A 20,457-nucleotide genomic window follows, 5' to 3' on the forward strand; every position below is an offset into this window, starting at 1 on the left:
TGGCTAGGGCCATAGAAACCATAACGTGGCCCGACAATTTGACATCGGTGATACGCAACTCCGCCATTGGCGGCAAAACACGGAGCATCCACAGGTTCCAAAACGCGACACCGGGGAGGTTAAATGTTAAATATAAGTTCAGAAATTATTCGGATTTCCACTCCCTCAATAAACTTGAGCATGGCCGACAAACCCGCAGCCGCCACGGCCACTCGATGAGCCAACTCCGACCACTGATCCGGTCGAAGCAGGCACGCGTTACGAACACGTCCCGACTCCCCCCAAACCCGCGCACAACCCCGACCCAAACCGGACCCCCCTGATGGGTTAAGTGAACCCCGGGGCCGAGTGTGGCGTGCGCTGCAACTCGCCTTATGAAGCAGGGAGTCGTAGGAAGGTGGACTTCCCAGGGGCTGCCGTCGAGGAACCCGACAGCCCGATTGGACGTGCCCTGGCACGCCGCAGTTGTAGCAGACGACCCGGTCACTCCTGGACTGGGACGATGAAGACCTCACCCGTCGTCGGGCGGCCCTCCGCCGATCATCAGCACCCCGATGGACGCCAAACCACTGGTGCAGTGAGCATGCAGGAGCAGGCTCGGTCTCTGCGCAGGCCTCCGACTCTGTGGAGGATGTTGCGCATGCCACCAACACCCTGTCGCGGTGCATGGTCTGCTGCGCCTAGATGCACCTGGCGACCCAGAGTGAAGACACCGCATCGTCCTTGGCGGGAAGCACAGTGTGGAGGTCTTTCGAGACTCCCAGCATCTTCTCGAGGACCAAGGCATCAAGACCGTCGTGGTCCATTTTAGGAAACGTGGCCTTTGCTAGCACCAAAAGCGCGCTACAGTAGGCGACAGCCGACTCATCTTCCCCTTTACTTCTTATGGCGAACTTTTGCCAAGGCATCGTCGTCGAGGGTGGCGGGCAGCGCTTTCAGCGCCTCCGCCTCTGTCGATCTCGCCAAGTCGGCATTGGTGAGAAATCACCGCTTAAACGCTACCCAATCGCCGCTGGCAGCAACAAATTATTTAATGAAGGACAGTCGGTGGTGGAGTGACGGGATGTCCATCGGCGAGGACAGCTCCGCTTCGAGATTGGCGGACTCCGTGCTGGCGGTAAAATGGCGGCCGCGAGCGTGGGTTGCGCTGTCGACGTCCCCGCCCTTTGTGAAATGGCGGCCGAGTCGCTTCGTCCAGACGACTCCGCCGCTCCCTCCTTCGCCGCAGCAGTTAAGAGGACGCAGCTCGGCGAGGATCGAGGACGCCGTTTGAAGACGCTCCACAAGGCGACCGTGCGCATCTCTGATGAGCGCCTCCAACGATGGCGAGGCGCCGCGCGCTCCGACGGCACTCTGCTCCGTTGGCAGCACCTCCGCTCCTTCATTGACGGCCGTGGGCGGAATCAGCTCTTCATCATCTTTGTCGTCTGACGTCCGTGTACGAACACTGCGATGTGCAGACATGACTGTCTACCGCTATATATTTCCTAGCAAGTTGTCTTAGGGAGCAACACGTTTTTATTAAACTCTTAGCACAACATGCTCCAGGCTATTAACACAACATACTCTCGGGTGGTGACCACCCAACTAACCACCCTACGGCAGAACTAGACACGGTTCCACTATCCTGGTCCGAACCACAAGCTGGGTCCCGGACCGCGTGGCTGGAGGCTTCTTCAAGCTTGACGTGGATCTCCTGCCTCTCAAACAGTAAGAACCCCGAGCCCCTCCCGGGGCCCCCCATTTATATCGGGCCAGGCTGGGGCTGGCTCTGCCTCTCTTCCCGCCCACCTTCTCGAACTCTCTCGCCCTTGCCCGAAGGCTCTCGAGAGTTCTTCCCGGACCATGTGACCACCCATTGGCCCCCTCTACCGGTGGCCCCCCTCCACGTGTCCCCAGATCAGCCAGAGTATAATGCCCCCAATGTAACCCTTGCTGGCTGACATTCTCTTGCTCTCTCAACGGGAGCCTGCACCACATGCTGTGCGTGGTGCATCCGTGTTTAACCAGCGCTCACCCAAGCCCCTACTAGGGCTGCTACTACACCCTGTGCCCGGGGTGTACCCACAACAGTATACATCCCGCCGTGGCTTCGCAGGCCCGGCACCACACAGTGACATTTCCAGTCACTACACGTGTACTGGTCCTACAGCCAAGTGTGGCCATGGCAGTTTGTGGTAACTGTTGCCGGGTGGGGTAGGGATGAGCATTGAAACAATTATAGCGTGGGAATCTGAACCACATATTTAGTTGCCACACCCAACAAATGCAAAAAAATGCCCTACCATATTAACGTTGAATCATAAGTGTACCCAGATATTATCACTAAAATAAAACAGAATTCGACTTGCAAAATAGTATGATGTAACTGAACCTCCACTTACTAGGCATATTAGTTTATAGCAAAAATGGTGTGTGTGGGATATGGTTTGTGTTTAGAAATCCAACACAATGCCTGCCTGTGGGTCAAATATCACCCGCACTTCTGGAGTGAGGGCATGTGGCTCTGCTGCCAGCAAACTGCAAGGAATGCCATCGGCTGCACGGAGTACCAGCGCATGAGCAGAGCCGGTGAGTCACTCGTGCATCCTTTCCCATTGCGATGCCCTTCTGGGATCACGCTGCTGCTGTTCGCCATTCTAGAATCATCACCTAGATCTGGAAAAACGCTGGCGAACAAAGTGGAATATTGCGGATGTCCAGAATCAACACCTCCTCGTCAGAGACCCAAACAATATCGCACCTCCTGGCTTTGACATTCCTCCTCAAAGACACTGGAATAATCAGCAATCACGTCAGAACATCAACAGGGTGATGCGCACATCTCCTTCCTAACTGGAACATTAAAGACAAACCACAGGAGTGCGATTGTGGCCATGCTACCCAAATAGTGGACCACGTAGTAATTCACTGTACAGTCGTCTGCCTCTACCTCCAATGGAGGAATAGCAAAACTACACGAACTCTCTTCTGTAGCGTTCTTGTGGCTAGCAGACCTCCACATAGGCACTCAGCTCATGAATACATTGCTGCTATACGAAATGGGATTTTAAAAATACTGTATCTTACCAGGTAAGGTCCACAGAGCTACAATGCTTTTTTCCAGAAGTATCCTGGCCACAAATGATATCTCAACGAAGTGGCTTGTCGTGTTGATATATATAGCAGCCAAATACTCTAAACGCATGTTTCTAAATGTGGAGGGAAAAATCAGAGGAACTGGAGAAAAATCCACACAACCACGGGGAGAGAGACATGCAAACTCCAAATACACAGGCGTCAAGGTCGGGATCGAACCCACGACCTTCTGTATACCAGGCGAGGGAGATAACATCTCGCCACCGTGGCGCCCCTATATAATGAGGCTCAGGCAGGTTAGAGTTATCACCTATTCCACAGACCAAACCCAGATACATTTCTCAGCCAAGGTTTATCAAACTCATCAGTCACGCAGAACTCACTCACCAACCACTCAACAGGCAATGACCACTCAGCGGACACTCACTGGATACCTCTCACATTCACACGATATGTCAATCACCTGACCCTGGCCAGGCACTCGTGATCATGTTGACTTATGTTGACTGTCTGTCTTGAATACTTGATGTTCTAATATGTTCGTTATATTCCCTGTAGGTAACACTGCTGTCCCAAACAACTTACCGGTAAGTTCACTTTACTATCTGTGAATTCCCTTGGACGTGTTTGTTAAGACTTTTAATTGTAAACATTACACTGTCAACAGCTAATTGTTAAAAGTCATAAAGTGTTCATTGAATGATAGGTGGTAGTAAAGTGTGAATGTAATTGAAATGTAGTGATTTGTCGTCTGCCGAACGTCCCTGGATTGGTGAGGCTCTCCCTGCCGCATCCCCCCGGCATTTGGTGACAGGAGTGACAGACGTTCTGCATCACCTATGTGCCACCTGGGCAAAGATGACAATCGGAGAGTCGTACCAATTACGGCTCGGTTGGTTACAGCTCAATCAGTTCCGATTCAATCAGTCACGGTTTAATCGGTTCTGGTTCAATAGGTTACGGTCCAATCAAATACAGTTCAACCGGTTACGGTCCAATCATTACGGTCCAATTGATGACGGTCCATTCGGTTCAATATGGGTTGCATCGTTTGGTTGGGGTTAACCGTTAATAAAAAAACGGTTTAAACCGGTTCAAAGATGTGCTCTAAATAGCATCATAGAAACTGCATTGTGGGGCACGGGGGGATGGGGATGTTGGTGGGGACCGTCGTTCAAGATGGGGACCATCCACGAGTAGTTATGCAACATTCCTCCAGCACTCCACCAGAAATGGCCGATATATTGCAAGGGACTGTCGTTAGTTACACTAGACTTGAGTTACAACATGGTGCATGTGAATTAATGACATTTAAAATATTAGCAAGAGGTACACATTCATTTGCATCCAGCAAAGATTCACCTCATAGAAATTGGGATGCTGCATTACTGTCAATCAATACTCTCTTTGCTGGCCGTGAGTATTGAACAAGCCTCAAAATGCCCTTGACCACTGAGTCAGCTCCGTCTGTGCAGGAACACAATTACTCTTCTTATTTTATTGCCTGTTTGTGCATGGTGGGAATCCCATTCAAGGACTACCCAGGCTGAGGTTGCCACCTGTCCGGGTGTTGGCATCATCTGTGTTTGGGTGGCAGGTATGTTTTTGTACTGAGATCTGGTAACCGGCGTGTGTTGGAAGTACACAGTTTGAATTTGTCTGTGGAAAAGGTAGCAACGCGCACCTCCAATGAGTACGGTTGGCTAGGTAAGGGGCAAAAGAAGTTCAACATACAACACAAAGGATAAGTCTGGGGTTCTTTACATGTGGAAGGCTGAACATATATTCTGATGGGCTTGAAGAATGTATTTTGTTTTAAAAACAAACGTGACGAAAATTGGAGATACTGTAATTAACAGGGCACATGGAAGACCAGAGAATGGGTTTGTCGAATTTTATACAATAGATAAGTGGAGAAAATTCGATTTTCAAGTGCGTAATCGCATTATTCATTGTATATGAGTGAGTCCAACTGAGTCGCAGATTTTTCGATTTAAAGCTTTCGTGACTGCAGGGATTCATCTTCTTGGTTCTTTCGGTAAAGTCACGTAGAAGGGAAGTAATAAAATATTAAAAATAAAACATAATAAAACAATTCTCACGACGTTTCAGCCACAACGCAAGCAGCCGTCCTCAGGTGAAAACCAGGTCTGTCGAGGCGACAGCGTCTGAATGAAACAGCACACGTGCTTGGAGCATATATATAAGCTGGGTTGGAAGGGGGGGAAAGAGCGCCTTGACAAAAGAATATGCATATCAAGAGGCATTTAGCATATTTATGGGAAATGCAGGTATGTGATTAGTACTACTCATGCCCGTGCATTATGCAGGATTAGCAGCATCAAAGGGAAGGGATATGGGAAATGCAGGTATGTGATTAGTACTACTTATGCCCGTGCATTATGCAGGATTAGCAGCATCAAAGGGAGGGGATAGGGGTAGCATTAATAAAGGGAAGGAGTGTTAATAGTATGTAGCTGCAGTAACTAAAACCACCACGTAAACAACTAAAGTATAAACTACATAGTATCATCAGTATACTAAATATACTCTACAATAAGCTGAGTTACTAACAGTAAGTAATACATTACAATTCTATGTCGTAAAAAATATATAATATGCTTCCATCTTAACTTTATTCTCTTGCATCACACGAGTCTACACTGTACTATATACTGCCATAGACAAACCCAACATTAAATTATATACTGTTATGCTATAAACCACCCTATACCTTATACATTGTAATATTGCACTATGTATTATTATACCCACCCTAATGTATATCACACTGCTGTATATTGACTATACAATTACGATACTATATATTACTTTGTACATTGTATTAAGCATATAAATGTTATACTATTTGTTATGATACACTGTACCATTGACCGTCGTGTGAAAGATACTAAGAGGAAGCAACGAAATATGTCAATGGGTGAGTAGTGAGAAAACTTGCAGCGGAGCAAAGAATCCATTCCCTGCAGAGAATACAATGCCAGTGAGTGGAACGTGGTCTGAAAGTCACTGTAAACGTGAACACAATCAGTTAAGATCCGAAATGGTTTATTACGTCCTTCCAATGATTGCTAAGCCAGAATCCATCTTCTCGGTTGAAATTGTCTCTGTGTTTGTATATGTGGATCGCCTCATGAACGAATCTCTCATGGTAGCCAGATGGCTTGCAGAGAACCTCTGTCTTGGAGAAGTCAATATCATGTGAGCCCACTGAATTGTAACAGTGACCTGCCACGGCTGAGGTGTTTGTCCTACCGTGTTTCAAGTCTGCTTTGTGTTCACGGATGCGGTCCGAGACATGTCGTTTGGTTTCTCCAATGTAACTGCTACCACAGAGGCAACTTAGTTTGTAGACGCCAGGGTACTGTATGTCTGGAACCACATCTCACATGATATTGACTTCTCCAAGACAGAGGTTCTCTGCAAGCCATCTGGCTACCATGAGAGATTCGTTCATGAGGCGATCCACATATACAAACACAGAGACAATTTCAACCGAGAAGATGGATTCTGGCTTAGCAATCATTGGAAGGACGTAATAAACCATTTCGGATCTTAACTGATTGTGTTCACGTTTACGGTGACTTTCAGACCGCGTTCCACTCACTGGCATTGTATTCTCTGCAGGGAATGGATTATTTGCTCCACTGCAAGTTTTCGCACTACTCACCCATTGACATATTTCGTTGCTTCCTCTTAGTATCTTTCACACGACGGTCAATGGTACAGTGTATAATAACAAATAGTATAACATTTATATGCTTAATACAATGTACAAAGTAATATATAGTATCGTAATTGTATTGTCAATATACAGCAGTGTGATATACATTAGGGTGGGTAGAATAATACATATGGTTTATAGCATAACAGTATATAATTTAATGTTGGGTTTGTCTATGGCAGTATATAGTACAGTGTAGACTCGTGTGATGTAAGAGAATGATGACGGAGACTTGTGTTGCCTCCGAAACGTCGTGATTTTTGTTTTTATTTTATTTTCTACGTGACTTTACCGAAAAAAACCTAAGAAGAAAATTTAGATGGAAGCATATTATTTATTTTTTACGACGTAGAATTGTAATGTATTACTTACTGTTAGTAACTCAGCTTATTGTAGAGTATATTTAGTATACTGATGATACTATGTAGTTTATACTTTAGTTGTTTACGTGGTGGTTTTAGTTACTGCAGCTACATACTATTAACACTCCTTCCCTTTATTAATGCTAACCCTATCCCCTCCCTTTGATGCTGCTAATCCTGCATAATGCACGGGCATAAGTAGTACTATTCACATACCTGCATTTTCCATATCCCCTCCCTTTGATGTTGCTAATTCTGCATAATGCACGGGCAAAAGTAGTACTAATCACATACCTGCATTTCCCATATCCCTTCCCTTTGATGCTGCTAATGGGAAATGCAGGTAATCACATCCCTGCATTTTCCATAAATATGCTAAATGCCTCTTGATATGCATATTCTTTTGTCAAGGCGCTCTTTCCCCCCCTTCCAACCCAGCTTATATATATGCTCCAAGCACGTGTGCTGTTTAATTCAGACGCTGTTCGCCTCGACATACCTGGTTTTCACCTGAGGACGGCTGCTTGCGTTGTGGCTGAAACGTCGTGAGAATTGTTTTATTTCGATTTAAAGCTTTCGTGACTGCAGGGATTCATCTTCTTGGTTCTTTCGGTAAAGTCACAGAAAGGGAAGTAATACAATAATAAAAATAAAACATAATAAAATCAAATAATTCTCACGACGTTTCGGCTACAACGCAAGCAGCCGTCTTCAGGTGAAGAATGAGACACTGCCAAGCTAGGAGCTTATATATAAGCTGAGTTGGAGGTGGAAGAAGAAGAGAGCCTTAACAAAAGAATGTGCATATCAAGAGGAATTTAGCATATTCATCGGAAATGCGTAGGAGGTGGGCGCGGGGGGTTTCAAAGTCATATTATGCCCATGCATTATGCAGGATCAGCAGCACCAAAGGGAGGGGGGTAGCATTAACAAAGGGAGGGCATGTTAATAGTATGTAGAAGCAATGAAACATGTGAATGGGAAAACGGTGGCAGGAGAGCCGCAGCGGAGCAAATAATGCATTCCCTGTGGAGAACACAAGATACACAGTTAATGCCAGTGAGTGGACTGCGGTCTGAAAGTCACCATAAACGTGAACAACAATCAGTTAAGATCCGAAGTGGTTTATTACGTCCTTCCAATGATTGCTGAGCCAGAATCCATCTTCTCGGTTGAAATTGTCTCTGTGTTTGTATATGTGGATCGCCTCATGAACGAATCTCTCATGGTAGCCAGATGGCTTGCAGAGAACCTATGTCTTGGAGAAGTCAATGTCTAGACCAATTTCTCGACCACATCAATTCCATACACCCAGCCATCAGATTCACCATGGAAGTCGAAAAAGATGGCAAGCTACCCTTTTTGAATGTCCTAATTAAAAGGAGACCTGATGATTCAATGAGCCATTCTGTCTACAGGAAAGCCACCCATACGGATGCCTACCTAAAACCGGATTCTCACCACCATCCATCCCAGAAGAACTCCCTCATCAAGACTCTATACCATAGAGCCCAATGCATCTCCGACCAGGAACACATTGCCAGTGAACTCAAACACGTACGCCAAGCTCTTAAGGCTAATGGTTACTCAGACTACACAATCCGCAAGGCCATCACTCCAACCGTCAAGAAGGATCCTGCTGAGGAGCCTTTCAAAACCATCACCTTACCCTACATTGCTGGGGTCACAAAAAAGATCTCCAAAATCCTGATTAAACACAAGATTCAGGTACGATTCAACACAGTACATAAAATCCGTGATCTGGTTCCGTCTGTAAAAGACGTGGTTCCAGACATACAGTACCCTGGCGTCTACAAACTAAGTTGCCTCTGTGGTAGCAGTTACATTGGAGAAACCAAACGACATGTCTCGGACCGCATCCGTGAACATAAAGCTGACCTGAAACACGGTAGGACAAACACCTCAGCCGTGGCAGATCACTGTTACAATTCAGTGGGTTCACATGACATTGACTTCTCCAAGACAGAGGTTCTCTGCAAGCCATCTGGCTACCATGAGAGATTCGTTCATGAGGCGATCCACATATACAAACACAGAGACAATTTCAACCGAGAAGATGGATTCTGGCTCAGCAATCATTGGAAGGACGTAATAAACCACTTCGGATCTTAACTGATTGTTGTTCACGTTTATGGTGACTTTCAGACCGCAGTCCACTCACTGGCATTAACTGTGTATCTTGTGTTCTCCACAGGGAATGCATTATTTGCTCCGCTGCGGATCTCCTGCCACCGTTTTCCCATTCACATGTTTCATTGCTTCTACATACTATTAACATGCCCTCCCTTTGTTAACGCGACCCCCCTCCCTTTGGTGCTGCTGATCCTGCATAATGCATGGGCATAATATGACTTTGAAACCCCCCCGCCCACCTCCTACGCATTTCCCATGAATATGCTAAATTCCTCTTGATATGCACATTCTTTTGTTAAGGCGCTCTTCTTCTTCCACCTCCAACTCAGCTTATATATAAGCTCCTAGCTTGGCAGTGTCTCATTCTTCACCTGAAGACTGCTGCTTGCGTTGTAGCCGAAACGTCGTGATAATTATTTGATTTTATTATGTTTTATTTTTATTATTTTATTACTTCCCTTCTACGTGACTTTACCGAAAGAACCAAGAAGATGAATTGTTTTATTATGTTTTATTTTTATTATTGTATTACTTCCCTTCTATGTGACTTTACCGAAAGAACCAAGAAGATGAGTCGCAGATGTTGTTCCTTTCAGAGGCAACACATATAAATGTGTGTACAAATAATTGTAACACTGTACCACAAAGGGGTAACTGCCCCTTTACCAGATACAACCTATGGTGGTGACCACGCAACTAACTACACTCTACAGAGGAGTTACTGCTAGGAAGGATCGGGCCCTCACTCGGGTCTCCGACCACGTGGTTCCTTGTAGGACGAAGAGCTTCCAGTTTGAGACGCCGAGCTTCCAGCTTGTAGAACGAAGAAACCCCCGTCCCTCTCAGGGACCCACCTTATATCCCCCTATGGTTTGTGCGCTCCGCCCTCGGCGGAGGTGACCGCTCCGCAACGAGGGTCCGCCATTGCGTGCTTCAGGTGCGGTTAACCGAGGGGATGTCGGAGCAATGCCTGGCCGACGACGTCATCAGCGTCCAAATTCTCGCCAACGACCACTCCACAACTACGGCAGAATGCAACCCACTGAGTCTCAGTGGCCCACCAGACTCCACCACGTGCGATGGACCGGCGGTCAAGGACCCAATCGAGAACTGTACGGCTGCGATAGCGGCTCTCCAAACCATGACGTGGACTTTCGATTACCAAGGCCAAACATTTTTTTTGTGCATACCCCGGTGCGGTTGTCATTTTGTATTGTTATTATTGCTTTCTATAAGTGGAACGGCGGGTTCTTTTCGATGTGTCTGTCATTCTTCCCTAATTGTAAAACAACCAACAAATTTGAGTCTTGGTATTAGCCGGAACGGCTACATTTTTAAGAAGGGGGGGGGATTGGGGTGATGTAATGATAGTAGAGTCTACCTGCTGGTGTGAGTGGGTTAGTACCGACTGGAGGTAATGACAGGGGAATCAGCCTACAGTGCGAATGCACTCGTGGCCACACGGGAGGTAATGACAGGAGTGTCAGCTGGGGGTACGAAGGGACTGGTGGCTACGTGAATGATCGAGAATAGGACTTTGATCAGACGACGGAAGAGGATGGTAGAGTCTGCTGGTGGAGCGAGCGTCCAGAGCAAGCGAGAAGGTTCCGGAAGGGGGGAATGGCCTCGGTCTGTATATAAGGGAGATGCACGGGAGACTCAGGGCTGTTGCAGTGGGGTCTCCGCCTCTTCAAGTGAACGCGTCTTCAATAAAGAAACCATCTCAAGAAAGTGTCAAGTCGTCTTTACACATATATATGTATATACATTTGTATATATGTGTATATATAAAAACTGTCTTAATTGTTTACTGGCCAAATATACCCAGACTTCGTGTAGGTTCCTGTCCAATAAATCTGTCCCCTTTGTGGGTAAATAGGCCAGAGAGGGTACAGAATGGAAGCAAGTGGAAATCACAGTGACCATAGAAACATTACAGGATGCTGGTCTCATGCCAGCCCAAATTCAAAACCAGAGTCAGATTATAACTTAAAATTATTTCCAGGAGACGTAACAATAAATTAATTTTTAATTGGCTGTATTTATTAGAATAAAAGCAGGTCCTATGGAGGAGCTAACTTGTGCTTTTGTTTAAATTGCAGCCACCTCCGCAGAGCCCCTTGCCAAGCCCCCCTCTGCCGCCACTGCCCCCTTCACCCCCCGCATCCCCACTTCTGCCATTGTCCCCATCCCCGATGGACCCACTTCATCAAATGACCCAATCGGTCGCCCCCAACCTGCCGCCCGCAACTCCGCATCCTCCATCGTGCCCCACGCTGGCAGCAAATGAATCCCGCACAGCGACGGAGGCAGCGGCGGCGGCAGCGGGAGACGAAGAAGCGTCAATGTGGGTGGAGGCTCTGTACAACCTGACGGTCACCGAGAGCCAGGATCTGTCGCTGGTGGCTGGGCAGGAGTATCGCGTGCTGGACCACTCGGACGAGTACTGGTGGAAGGCCAGGGACAAGCAAGGGTGAGGGCACCGCTGCCGTTGGGCATGGCTCGTGTCACATTGATCTCAGTGGGGTGGGCGATGTGTGAAGGAATTGTTTACTCATTACAATACGGATGCCGGGTATGAGGGGTAAAAAAATTTAACTGTTCGATTACAAAACTACGCAATGGTAAGGTGTTGAGAAGGACACAGTCCGGGTACGGCAAGGCAATCTGCGAGTCGTAATGCAGTTGGCACACATTGAGGCAGTCACCAGAGACAGCAGCGGTTTCTGTAGGCAGTTGAGCAACATTTTCTTCCAACCTAATGACTGTAAAATGTTTTTTTTGCGCCTGCCATTGGTAAGGTACGGCGAGTTGGGGACCGTTGCTGTCACAAGGAACCATATGTACTGGATGTATGTTGAACTTCTTTCGCACCGTACGTAGCCAACTGTGCTAATCAGATGTACCGCACATATGTGCTATTATGAGCACAGAAGCCCCTCTGAGCCATCAAGCTTAAAAATCGTGAAACCGTGGTCTTCTCTTCATTATCCGTAGTCAATCCGTATGGCAGGGGTGTACTAGTTTAAAGCTTACCAAATTTGAACTTGGCGGCTGAGAGAAGTTATTACGAATGGGCGCACGTTCTCTGCAAGCAGTGGTACATAGTTTAGTTACCAAATGAACACTTCTGCAATACACACATCATGTGGACATATGCACAGATTTTCACAATGTTATGCTCTGGGATATATACATATCCTTCTATCGCCCTACAGATACATACAGCTATGCACACGTACAGGATTTCCATCTTTGCTGCAAAAGAGAAGATCGTGAAATCCGCGTGTAATTTTGTCATTATTTAAAATAAACGCTCTGTGTCGTTTCCTGCAGGAGGGAAGGCTTCATACCGAGCAACTACGTGATGGAGAAGACATTCAAGGGACTGGAGGCATACGAGTGAGAACGATCGAAACGTCCTGCGCACTCAGCACTCCGCCATAGTGGTGTGGTTAACTCGCTCCCTCCATGGCGTGAACGTGTGAACCTACGTCTGCCTTCGATGGCATCCGTTCCTTTAAGAGCAGCCGATGGACTTCGGAGCCGTGCTTTTCCCAAAAATAAGGGAAAACTTGACTTAGGTTTGATTTACCCTTGCTTGTGATGACTGAATCGGCTGATGCTGGGAGGACCGAGCCTGTCACAGTTGTCTAAAGTATGATAATCAATCGGTCAACACGGTCAAGGCAGCAGATTCCGCCAAACCTCGCAATGATTCCTTTCTTATTGCACGTGCCACAAAGATCTGCTCTTTCGGTATCCCAACTTCTGTCTTCATGTCTCCCCCTACGGTCACCAAGGATACCACTTGTGAATGAAATATAGCCACCCACGTTACCAGCAAACAGCGTGTGTTGAGTGATTCTTTAGGGAAACTAACGGGTGGCTGAGGACATTGAACTGCTACCTTCGACGAAAACTGGTTCAGTGAAGAGCATGCTGATACCATACCACCCAGCCATCCTGTAGTATACAGTACATACTAATATATATTACAGCGTGTGATTTTCTGTAAAATGAGAACACCAATTTCAACGAATGCATACCTGTCAACCCATACGGTTTACCTGTATTCTTATACAAATAAATTGATTTATCAGGTCCATACGGCGTACATCCGTTTCAATATGGGCAAAAAAATGCTCTATTTGTTTGTGTTGCTCCCTTGTGATGGGACTTTGTAGGATAAACGTTGAGATTTATAAGGGGCACAGGGTAACCAATAAGGTCTGCATTGGTCTGTAATAAGGAAGGCACTGATAAGGGGTTGACAGGTATGTGAATGTCTTGCCACGAAAACATGAGTGCAGCGTTCTTTGGCAGTACAGTATAAGTATGTCATTTGGGCATGGTGGGCGTCAGTGAATAGACCTCAGTGGTACACTCGCGTTTCTTCACGATGACAATGTTTGTCTGCACCTGCCCGTGGGAGTCGCTGGGAAAAAAGTTCACAATGACCATCTCGTTTTGTTCGTCTCTCAGGCGGCTATTGACGGCATTAGTGGCCTGCGCACAGACTATTGTTAACCGATGGTCTTCGGTCAATCAGCGGAAGGGTGGCAGCCACAATGACTCCATAGCTGCAGTGGCTTCACAAGGGCAATTTAAACGCTTGGGTCGAAAACATACCTTACATATTCACTATGTCGATAATGGCATTAATATTATATGTCAGTATTATTACATTTGTGTCCATATATAGAGGTGGCAGGGTGGCACAGTAGCAACACTTGTGCCTCATTGAAAAAAGGGCCTGGGTTCGATTCGCAACGTTCTTGTGTGACCGGTGCATCCATATGAGGTTTATTTGGGCTAGATCACGTACAAAAAATGTGTCGTTAAACAGTCAATTAGTAAGGTTTGACACGTAAACAAAACATGCAATTAGTTACTAGTTCAGCACATGGGTTGTGTGTTGGAGAGTAAACCCACAACATTTACAATTCGAGTACCGTGACGTTTCGCTGGTAATTACAACTGGCCTCATCGGGCGACAGCCAGAAGTGTGGAGAAATCCTCCCCCTGTTCTGCACGGGCTTCCTCCAGAAAACACACAAACGCACTGCTGTTGGACAAACAATCATGGTTAAAATGACCTACAAATTACTCAATAGGGATACAAAAATAGGGAGATCGCCCCCCGACTGCGAAAACTTGTCAGGGCTCATCTGAGAAAGAGTTGGCACTCGGCAAGGCTTCCTAGAGTGGACGGGCAGAGTAACAATCACGTCGCTTGCAGAACCTCCTGCACTCCCCACTGGCACTGTATATCACTTTCATAATCCAATTCACGTCACGCCAAGGACTGTTTACTAACTCACGTCTCGCCATATGTCCATGGACGTATAGGCATGCACCCATCTGGCCACTGGTCTCTTGGCCAGGCGTTCTCAACATGTGGTCTGCAAGGCCCCCGAGGAATGGGTCCTCGGCACTGTTGCAGGGTTTTTCTTCTTCCACAGAACGCTACAGACTTTGTCCTGCACGGTAGTCCGCGAAAGTTTGTTAAGGGTTGACAGTGGTCGATGGGTCCACGATGGCTGGGAGTCACTTCTATAGACATATTGTTACCGACTCTGGACTTGCACGATGCTGCTATGTGCATGATGTCACGTGTCCCACATTATCACTACTTTCTCTTTCTTGGTTGAGTTTTGTGATAATCCATTGATTTGATTTTTTTTCAATGACATTTTTTGTCACAAGTTTAAACAACAAAAAAACCCAACTCGCTTGCCTTGGCCCTCAGGTGGTACTCAAAGGACATCTCCCGCTCCATGGCCGAACAGCTGCTCAAGGAAGAGGTTTGCCATCGATTTGCCTGCACCTCCATGTCCACTCTTTCCCGTTGCGTGCCGGCGTCAATGGATCCACTTTTATTTTCAAATCCGAAAAATAACCCAGCAAAGTACTGGACGCGATTGAGAAACAACAATCATCGGCCACCTTACTGTGAAAACTTAGCAGGACCCTCGTGAAAATGTCTTGAGACTCAGTGAGGCTTTGTGTGGGCAAACACTCGTAATAACAATAATTATAATTAAATGCCACTCGTTTATAAATGGTCAAAGGGTGGACCGTATGAATATGTGCATCCATTACCAGACAAACACAGCACCCAAGAGACGGGTACAGATGGATGACTGCTCACACGCAATGGCTTGTACAGGTTCTCTGCTGGACGTTGTGCTATGTGTTCATGGGGCGATGCGTTGTTTTTTCAGGGAAAAGAAGGAGGATTTGTCGTAAGAGACTCGAGCCATGCCGGAGTTTACACCGTGTCCATATACACCAACAGTTTGGGGTAAATACTTGTTTTTAAATTGAGATCTAAACACTGTGCATCCCTGACCCTGAACCACGTGATTCTGTGCAGCTGAATAGACAGTTTCACACATGGTGCAATACTGTACTGTCATCTACATATATATGTACAGTGAGTGAAAAAAAGTATTTGATCCCCTGCTGATTTTGTACGTTTGCCCACTGACAAAGAAATGATCAGTCTATAATTTTAATGGTAGGTTTATCTGAACAGGGAGAGACAGAATAACAACAACAAAAATCCAGAAAAATGCACGTCAAAAATGTTATGAATTGATTTGCATTTTAATGAGGGAAATAAGCATTTGACCCCTCTGCAAAACATGACTTAGTACTTGGTGGCAAAACCCTTGTTGGCAATCAGAGAGGTCAGACGTTTCTTGTAGTTGTTCACCAGGTTTGCACACATCTTAGGAGAGATTTTGTCCCACTCCTCTTTGCAGATCTTCTCCAAGTCATTAAGGTTTCCAGGCTGCCATTTGGCAACTCGAACCTTCAGCTCCCTCCACAGATTTTCTATGGGATTAAGGTCTGGAGACTGGCTAGGCCACTCCAGGACCTTAATGTGCTTCTTCTTGAGCCACTCCTTTGTTGCCTTGACCGTGTGTTTTGGGTCATTTTCATGCTGGAATACCCACCCATGACCCATTTTCAATGCCCTGGCTGAGGGAAGGAGGTTCTCACCCAAAATTTGATGGTACATGGCCCCGTCCATCGTCCCTTTGATGCGGTGAAGTTGTCCTGTTCCCTTATCAGAAAAACACCCCCAAAGCATAATGTTTCCACCTCCATGTTTGACGGTGGGGATGGTGTTCTTGGGGTCATAGGCAGCATTCCTTCTCCTCCAAACACGGCGAGTTGAGTTGATGCCAAAGAGCTCCATTTTGGTCTCATCTGACCACAACACTTTCACCCAGTTGTCCTCTGAATCATTCAGATGTTCATTGGCAAACTTCAGACGGGCATGTATATGTGCTTTCTTGAGCAGGGGGACCTTGCGGGTGCTGCAGGATTTCAGTCCTTCACGGCGTAGTGTGTTACCAACTGTTTTCTTGGTGACTATGGTCCCAGCTGCCTTGAGATCATTGACAAGATCCTCCCGTGTAGTTCTGGGCTGATTCCTCACCATTCTCATGATCATTGCAACTCCACTAGGTGAGATCTTGCATGAAGCCCCAGGTCGAGGGAGATTGACAGTTATTTTGTGTTTCTTCCATTTGCGAATAATCACACCAACTGTTGTCACCTTCTCACCAAGCTGCTTGGCGATGGTCTTGTAGCCCATTCCAGCCTTGCGTAGGTCTACAATCTTGTCCCTGACATCCTTGGAGAGCTCTTTGGTCTCGGCCATGGTGGAGAGTTTGGAATCTGATTGATTTATTGCTTCTGTGAACATGTGTCTTTTATACAGGTAACAAGCTGATATTAGGAGCACTCCCTTTAAGTGTGCTCCTAATCTCAGCTGTATAAAAGACACCTGGGAGCCAGAAATCTTTCTGATTGAGAGGGGGTCAAATACCTATTTCCCTCATTAAAATGCAAATCAATTTATAACATTTTTGACGTGCGTTTTCTGGATTTTTGTGTTGTTATTCTGTTTCTCACTGTTCAAATAAACCTACCATTAAAATTATAAACTGATCATTTCTTTGTCAGTGGGCAAACGTACAAAATCAGCAGGGGATCAAATAATGTTTTCCCTCACTGTATATAAAACATACATTATTACCACATATCTGGTATATATTAATACCACCACAGATTGCGATTAGACACAATTGTAACTTCTCTAATATGTTTTTATTATCACTTTGTATTTAGAATTATTACCAATTGTGCCTATATTTGGTTGATATAAAAGCACTTCCAATTGATCCAATATTCCGCATATCTGATGGGACTGTATTACGATGTTACTTATACGTGACAGGGTTACGTATCGCTTTTTAATGAATACTTCACCGACAAGCTAGGCACTGCATAACAATCACAACGCATGTCCATGTCATAGGTTTAACAATCAGGCCAATTTGGTTGCAGAGTTCATGTATTTGATCAACACATGTCTTCTGAAAGATGTGCATCATAAACCAGGCCATAATTGTTCACAAGTGTATACATCATCATCATCAGCCATTATCATAATCATCATCAGCCATTATCAATCCACTGCTGGACGAAGGCCTCCCCAAGCAGTCGCCATCTCATCATCATCCAATGCAAGGGCCCACCTATAGCACCTGGTGTACACGAGGTGATTTAATCGCTCCATCTCCTCGGTGATATCCCCTCGGAATTGTTCCATAACATTAAATTACACTGTGTATCAACATTTTTTTGTTCCTGGGTAGTAAGTGTTATTTCCTTATTGCTTATGCCTCAAAAGTACAGAAAATGGCTATTATTCCCCACAAACTTTGCTTTTGTGACCAGGACAATGATATTTAGAAATGTACCTATTTTCCAGAACATTCCAGATAGATCCAGTGCTGAGTAAACTTAGAGTAACTTCTAGAATATTCTAGAACTTTCCAGTAATAATAGTAGTATACATACATGGGCCTTAAGCCCACCAGTTAAGTTTAGTTCCAGCTGCCTAAGTGGATACATATCTGCATTTTTCTGAGATGGCATCAAGAGGCTGCAAGCATCCGGCAGACGCATTTTGCTATGTCTGCGGCCAATTTATCAAGACAAGAGCTAAAAAATACTATGTGGAAGCATCTGCTAAGATGTGTGAGGCCTACAAGGCATATTTCGGCATGCCTGTCGGGGATCAAGAGAAACCATGGGCACCTAATTTCACTTGCAAGCAATGCAAAAACACTCTGGAAGGTAAGATGTACAATTGTTGCTCGGAATTTTATGTTATAAAATTTGTTAAAATTAGTAAAATTCTAAAAAAAAATGTATTTTAAAATGTTTCACAATTTTCAATGTTATAGAAAAAAAATATATATATAATGTTGCGAGAATCTCTTACACATTAGTCATAGGTGAAATAAATGTATTTTTGTAGGATGGTACAGAGGGAAAAAGAGAGCCATAAAGTTTGCATATCCCAAGAATTTGACGGGAACCCACTGACCACTCAAGCAACTGCTACTTCTGCATGGTGGACCCTTCCAAACGTCAGACTGGAAAGAATGCACCTGCTATCACGTATCCGGACCTTCATCCATTGCCCCGGTGCCACACTGCCATGAGCTCCCTGTACCCACTCCTCCGGAGAGAGAGCAGCCATCTTTATAAGAGAGCAGCAAGTCAGAAAGCGAGGAAGACGTAGATCCAGATGACAATTTCAGAGGTGAAGCTGAGGAGAGAAACCCATACAATCCCAACCAAAAAGACCTCAACGATCTTGGTCTCACCAAGTCCAATGCCGAGCTTTTGACATCGAGGCTCAAGCAGTGGAACTTGTTGGATGAAAGTTTGCAAGTGGCAGATCAGAGGAAGCGTCACCAACATTTTTGCAGCTTCTTCACCCGTCAAGATGGGCTCTGCTTCTGCCACAATGTGACCAGTCTGTTCGAGGCAATTGGAATCGCCTGTAACCAGAATGAGTGGCGCCTCTTAATTGAAAGCTCATCCAGGAGCCTCAAAGCCATGCTGCTCCATAATGGTAAAAAGTACCTGTCTCTTTCCCTGGCTCACTCGGTGCACCTCAAAGAGGATTACAACAGCATCAAGACCTTAATGGACGCCTTGAAGTATGATGAGTACGGCTGGGAGGTCATCGGAGACTTGAAAATGGTGGCATTCCTGATGGGTCTCCAAGGTGGTTTCACCAAGTGTTCCTGCTATCTGTGCCTTTTGAACAGCAGGGACACCAAGGCGCACTACCACAGGCGGGACTGGCCACAGCGGACCGAGTTCTCTGTGGGGAGGAACAACGTCAAGTGGGAGCCACTGGTGGACCCCCGGAAGGTGCAGATGCCACCAATGCACATCAAATTGGGCCTTATGAAACAATTTGTCAGAGCTGTAGATAAGGAGTCGGCAGCCTTCAAGTACCTTCAGGACGTCTTTCCTAGCTGTCTGAGGCAAAGGTCAAAGCCGGTGTCTTCGTCGGACCACAGATAAAGAAGATCCTGGAGTGCAATGAATTCCCCAAGAAGCTCACTAGTAAGGAGAAAGTGGCTTGGAACAGCTTTGTCGCAGTGGTTCGTGACTTCCTGGGCAATCACAAGGTCGACAACTATGTGGAGCTGGTTGAGACTGGTGAAGAACTATGGCACAATGGGCTGTAGGATGCCCCTCAAAGTCCATATCCTTGATGCTCATCTTGATAAATTCAAGGAGAACATGGGAGCGTACTCGGAGGAGCAAGGCCAGTGCTTCCACCAGGATATACCGGACTTTGAACGCCGCTACCAAGGACAGTATCACGAGAACATGATGGGAGACTAAATTTGGGGGCTGATTCGTGAAAGTGATTTACAGTATAATCGTAATTCTCGAAAAACGACTCACTTGGAAATCTTTTGTAGTCATTTTTGTATTACTTTAGTATAAATACATGTTAATTTTGATTCATATATTGTTTTTTCTGACTTTGTGAACGTAAGACACAAATTTGCTCGTTTTCTCATTGAAAATATGTACATTTCAAAATATCACTGCCCTGGTCACAAAATCAAGTTTGTGCGGAATAATAGCCATTTTCTATACTTTTTAGGCATATGCAATTACAAAATAACACTTATTACCCAGGAACTAAAATTGTGTTACATAGTGTTATGTATGTATTTATTACGTGTTTGAGTGCAAAGTTTCTTTTATAAATGCATA

The 20,457-nt window shown here is 45.7% G+C and overlaps 1 protein-coding gene across 2 annotated transcripts in view; it reads left to right on the forward strand.

Annotated features, from left to right (window-relative positions):
- Nucleotides 1–20,457, forward strand: part of LOC144723933 (tyrosine-protein kinase Tec-like) — a 70,270-nt gene that overhangs the window by 29,025 nt on the left and 20,788 nt on the right. For both annotated transcript variants that reach the window (XM_078602709.1, XM_078602710.1), the window contains 6 exons: nucleotides 2,440–2,571; nucleotides 3,637–3,665; nucleotides 11,442–11,812; nucleotides 12,676–12,741; nucleotides 15,092–15,146; nucleotides 15,567–15,646. In XM_078602709.1, the coding sequence (XP_078458835.1) occupies nucleotides 2,440–2,571; nucleotides 3,637–3,665; nucleotides 11,442–11,812; nucleotides 12,676–12,741; nucleotides 15,092–15,146; nucleotides 15,567–15,646 (733 nt within the window). The remainder of the gene's footprint in view (nucleotides 1–2,439; nucleotides 2,572–3,636; nucleotides 3,666–11,441; nucleotides 11,813–12,675; nucleotides 12,742–15,091; nucleotides 15,147–15,566; nucleotides 15,647–20,457) is intronic.

The sequence above is a fragment of the Lampetra planeri genome, chromosome 19 (assembly GCF_965212315.1).
Source record: "Lampetra planeri chromosome 19, kcLamPlan1.2.h2, whole genome shotgun sequence".
Lineage (NCBI taxonomy): Eukaryota > Metazoa > Chordata > Hyperoartia > Petromyzontiformes > Petromyzontidae > Lampetra > Lampetra planeri.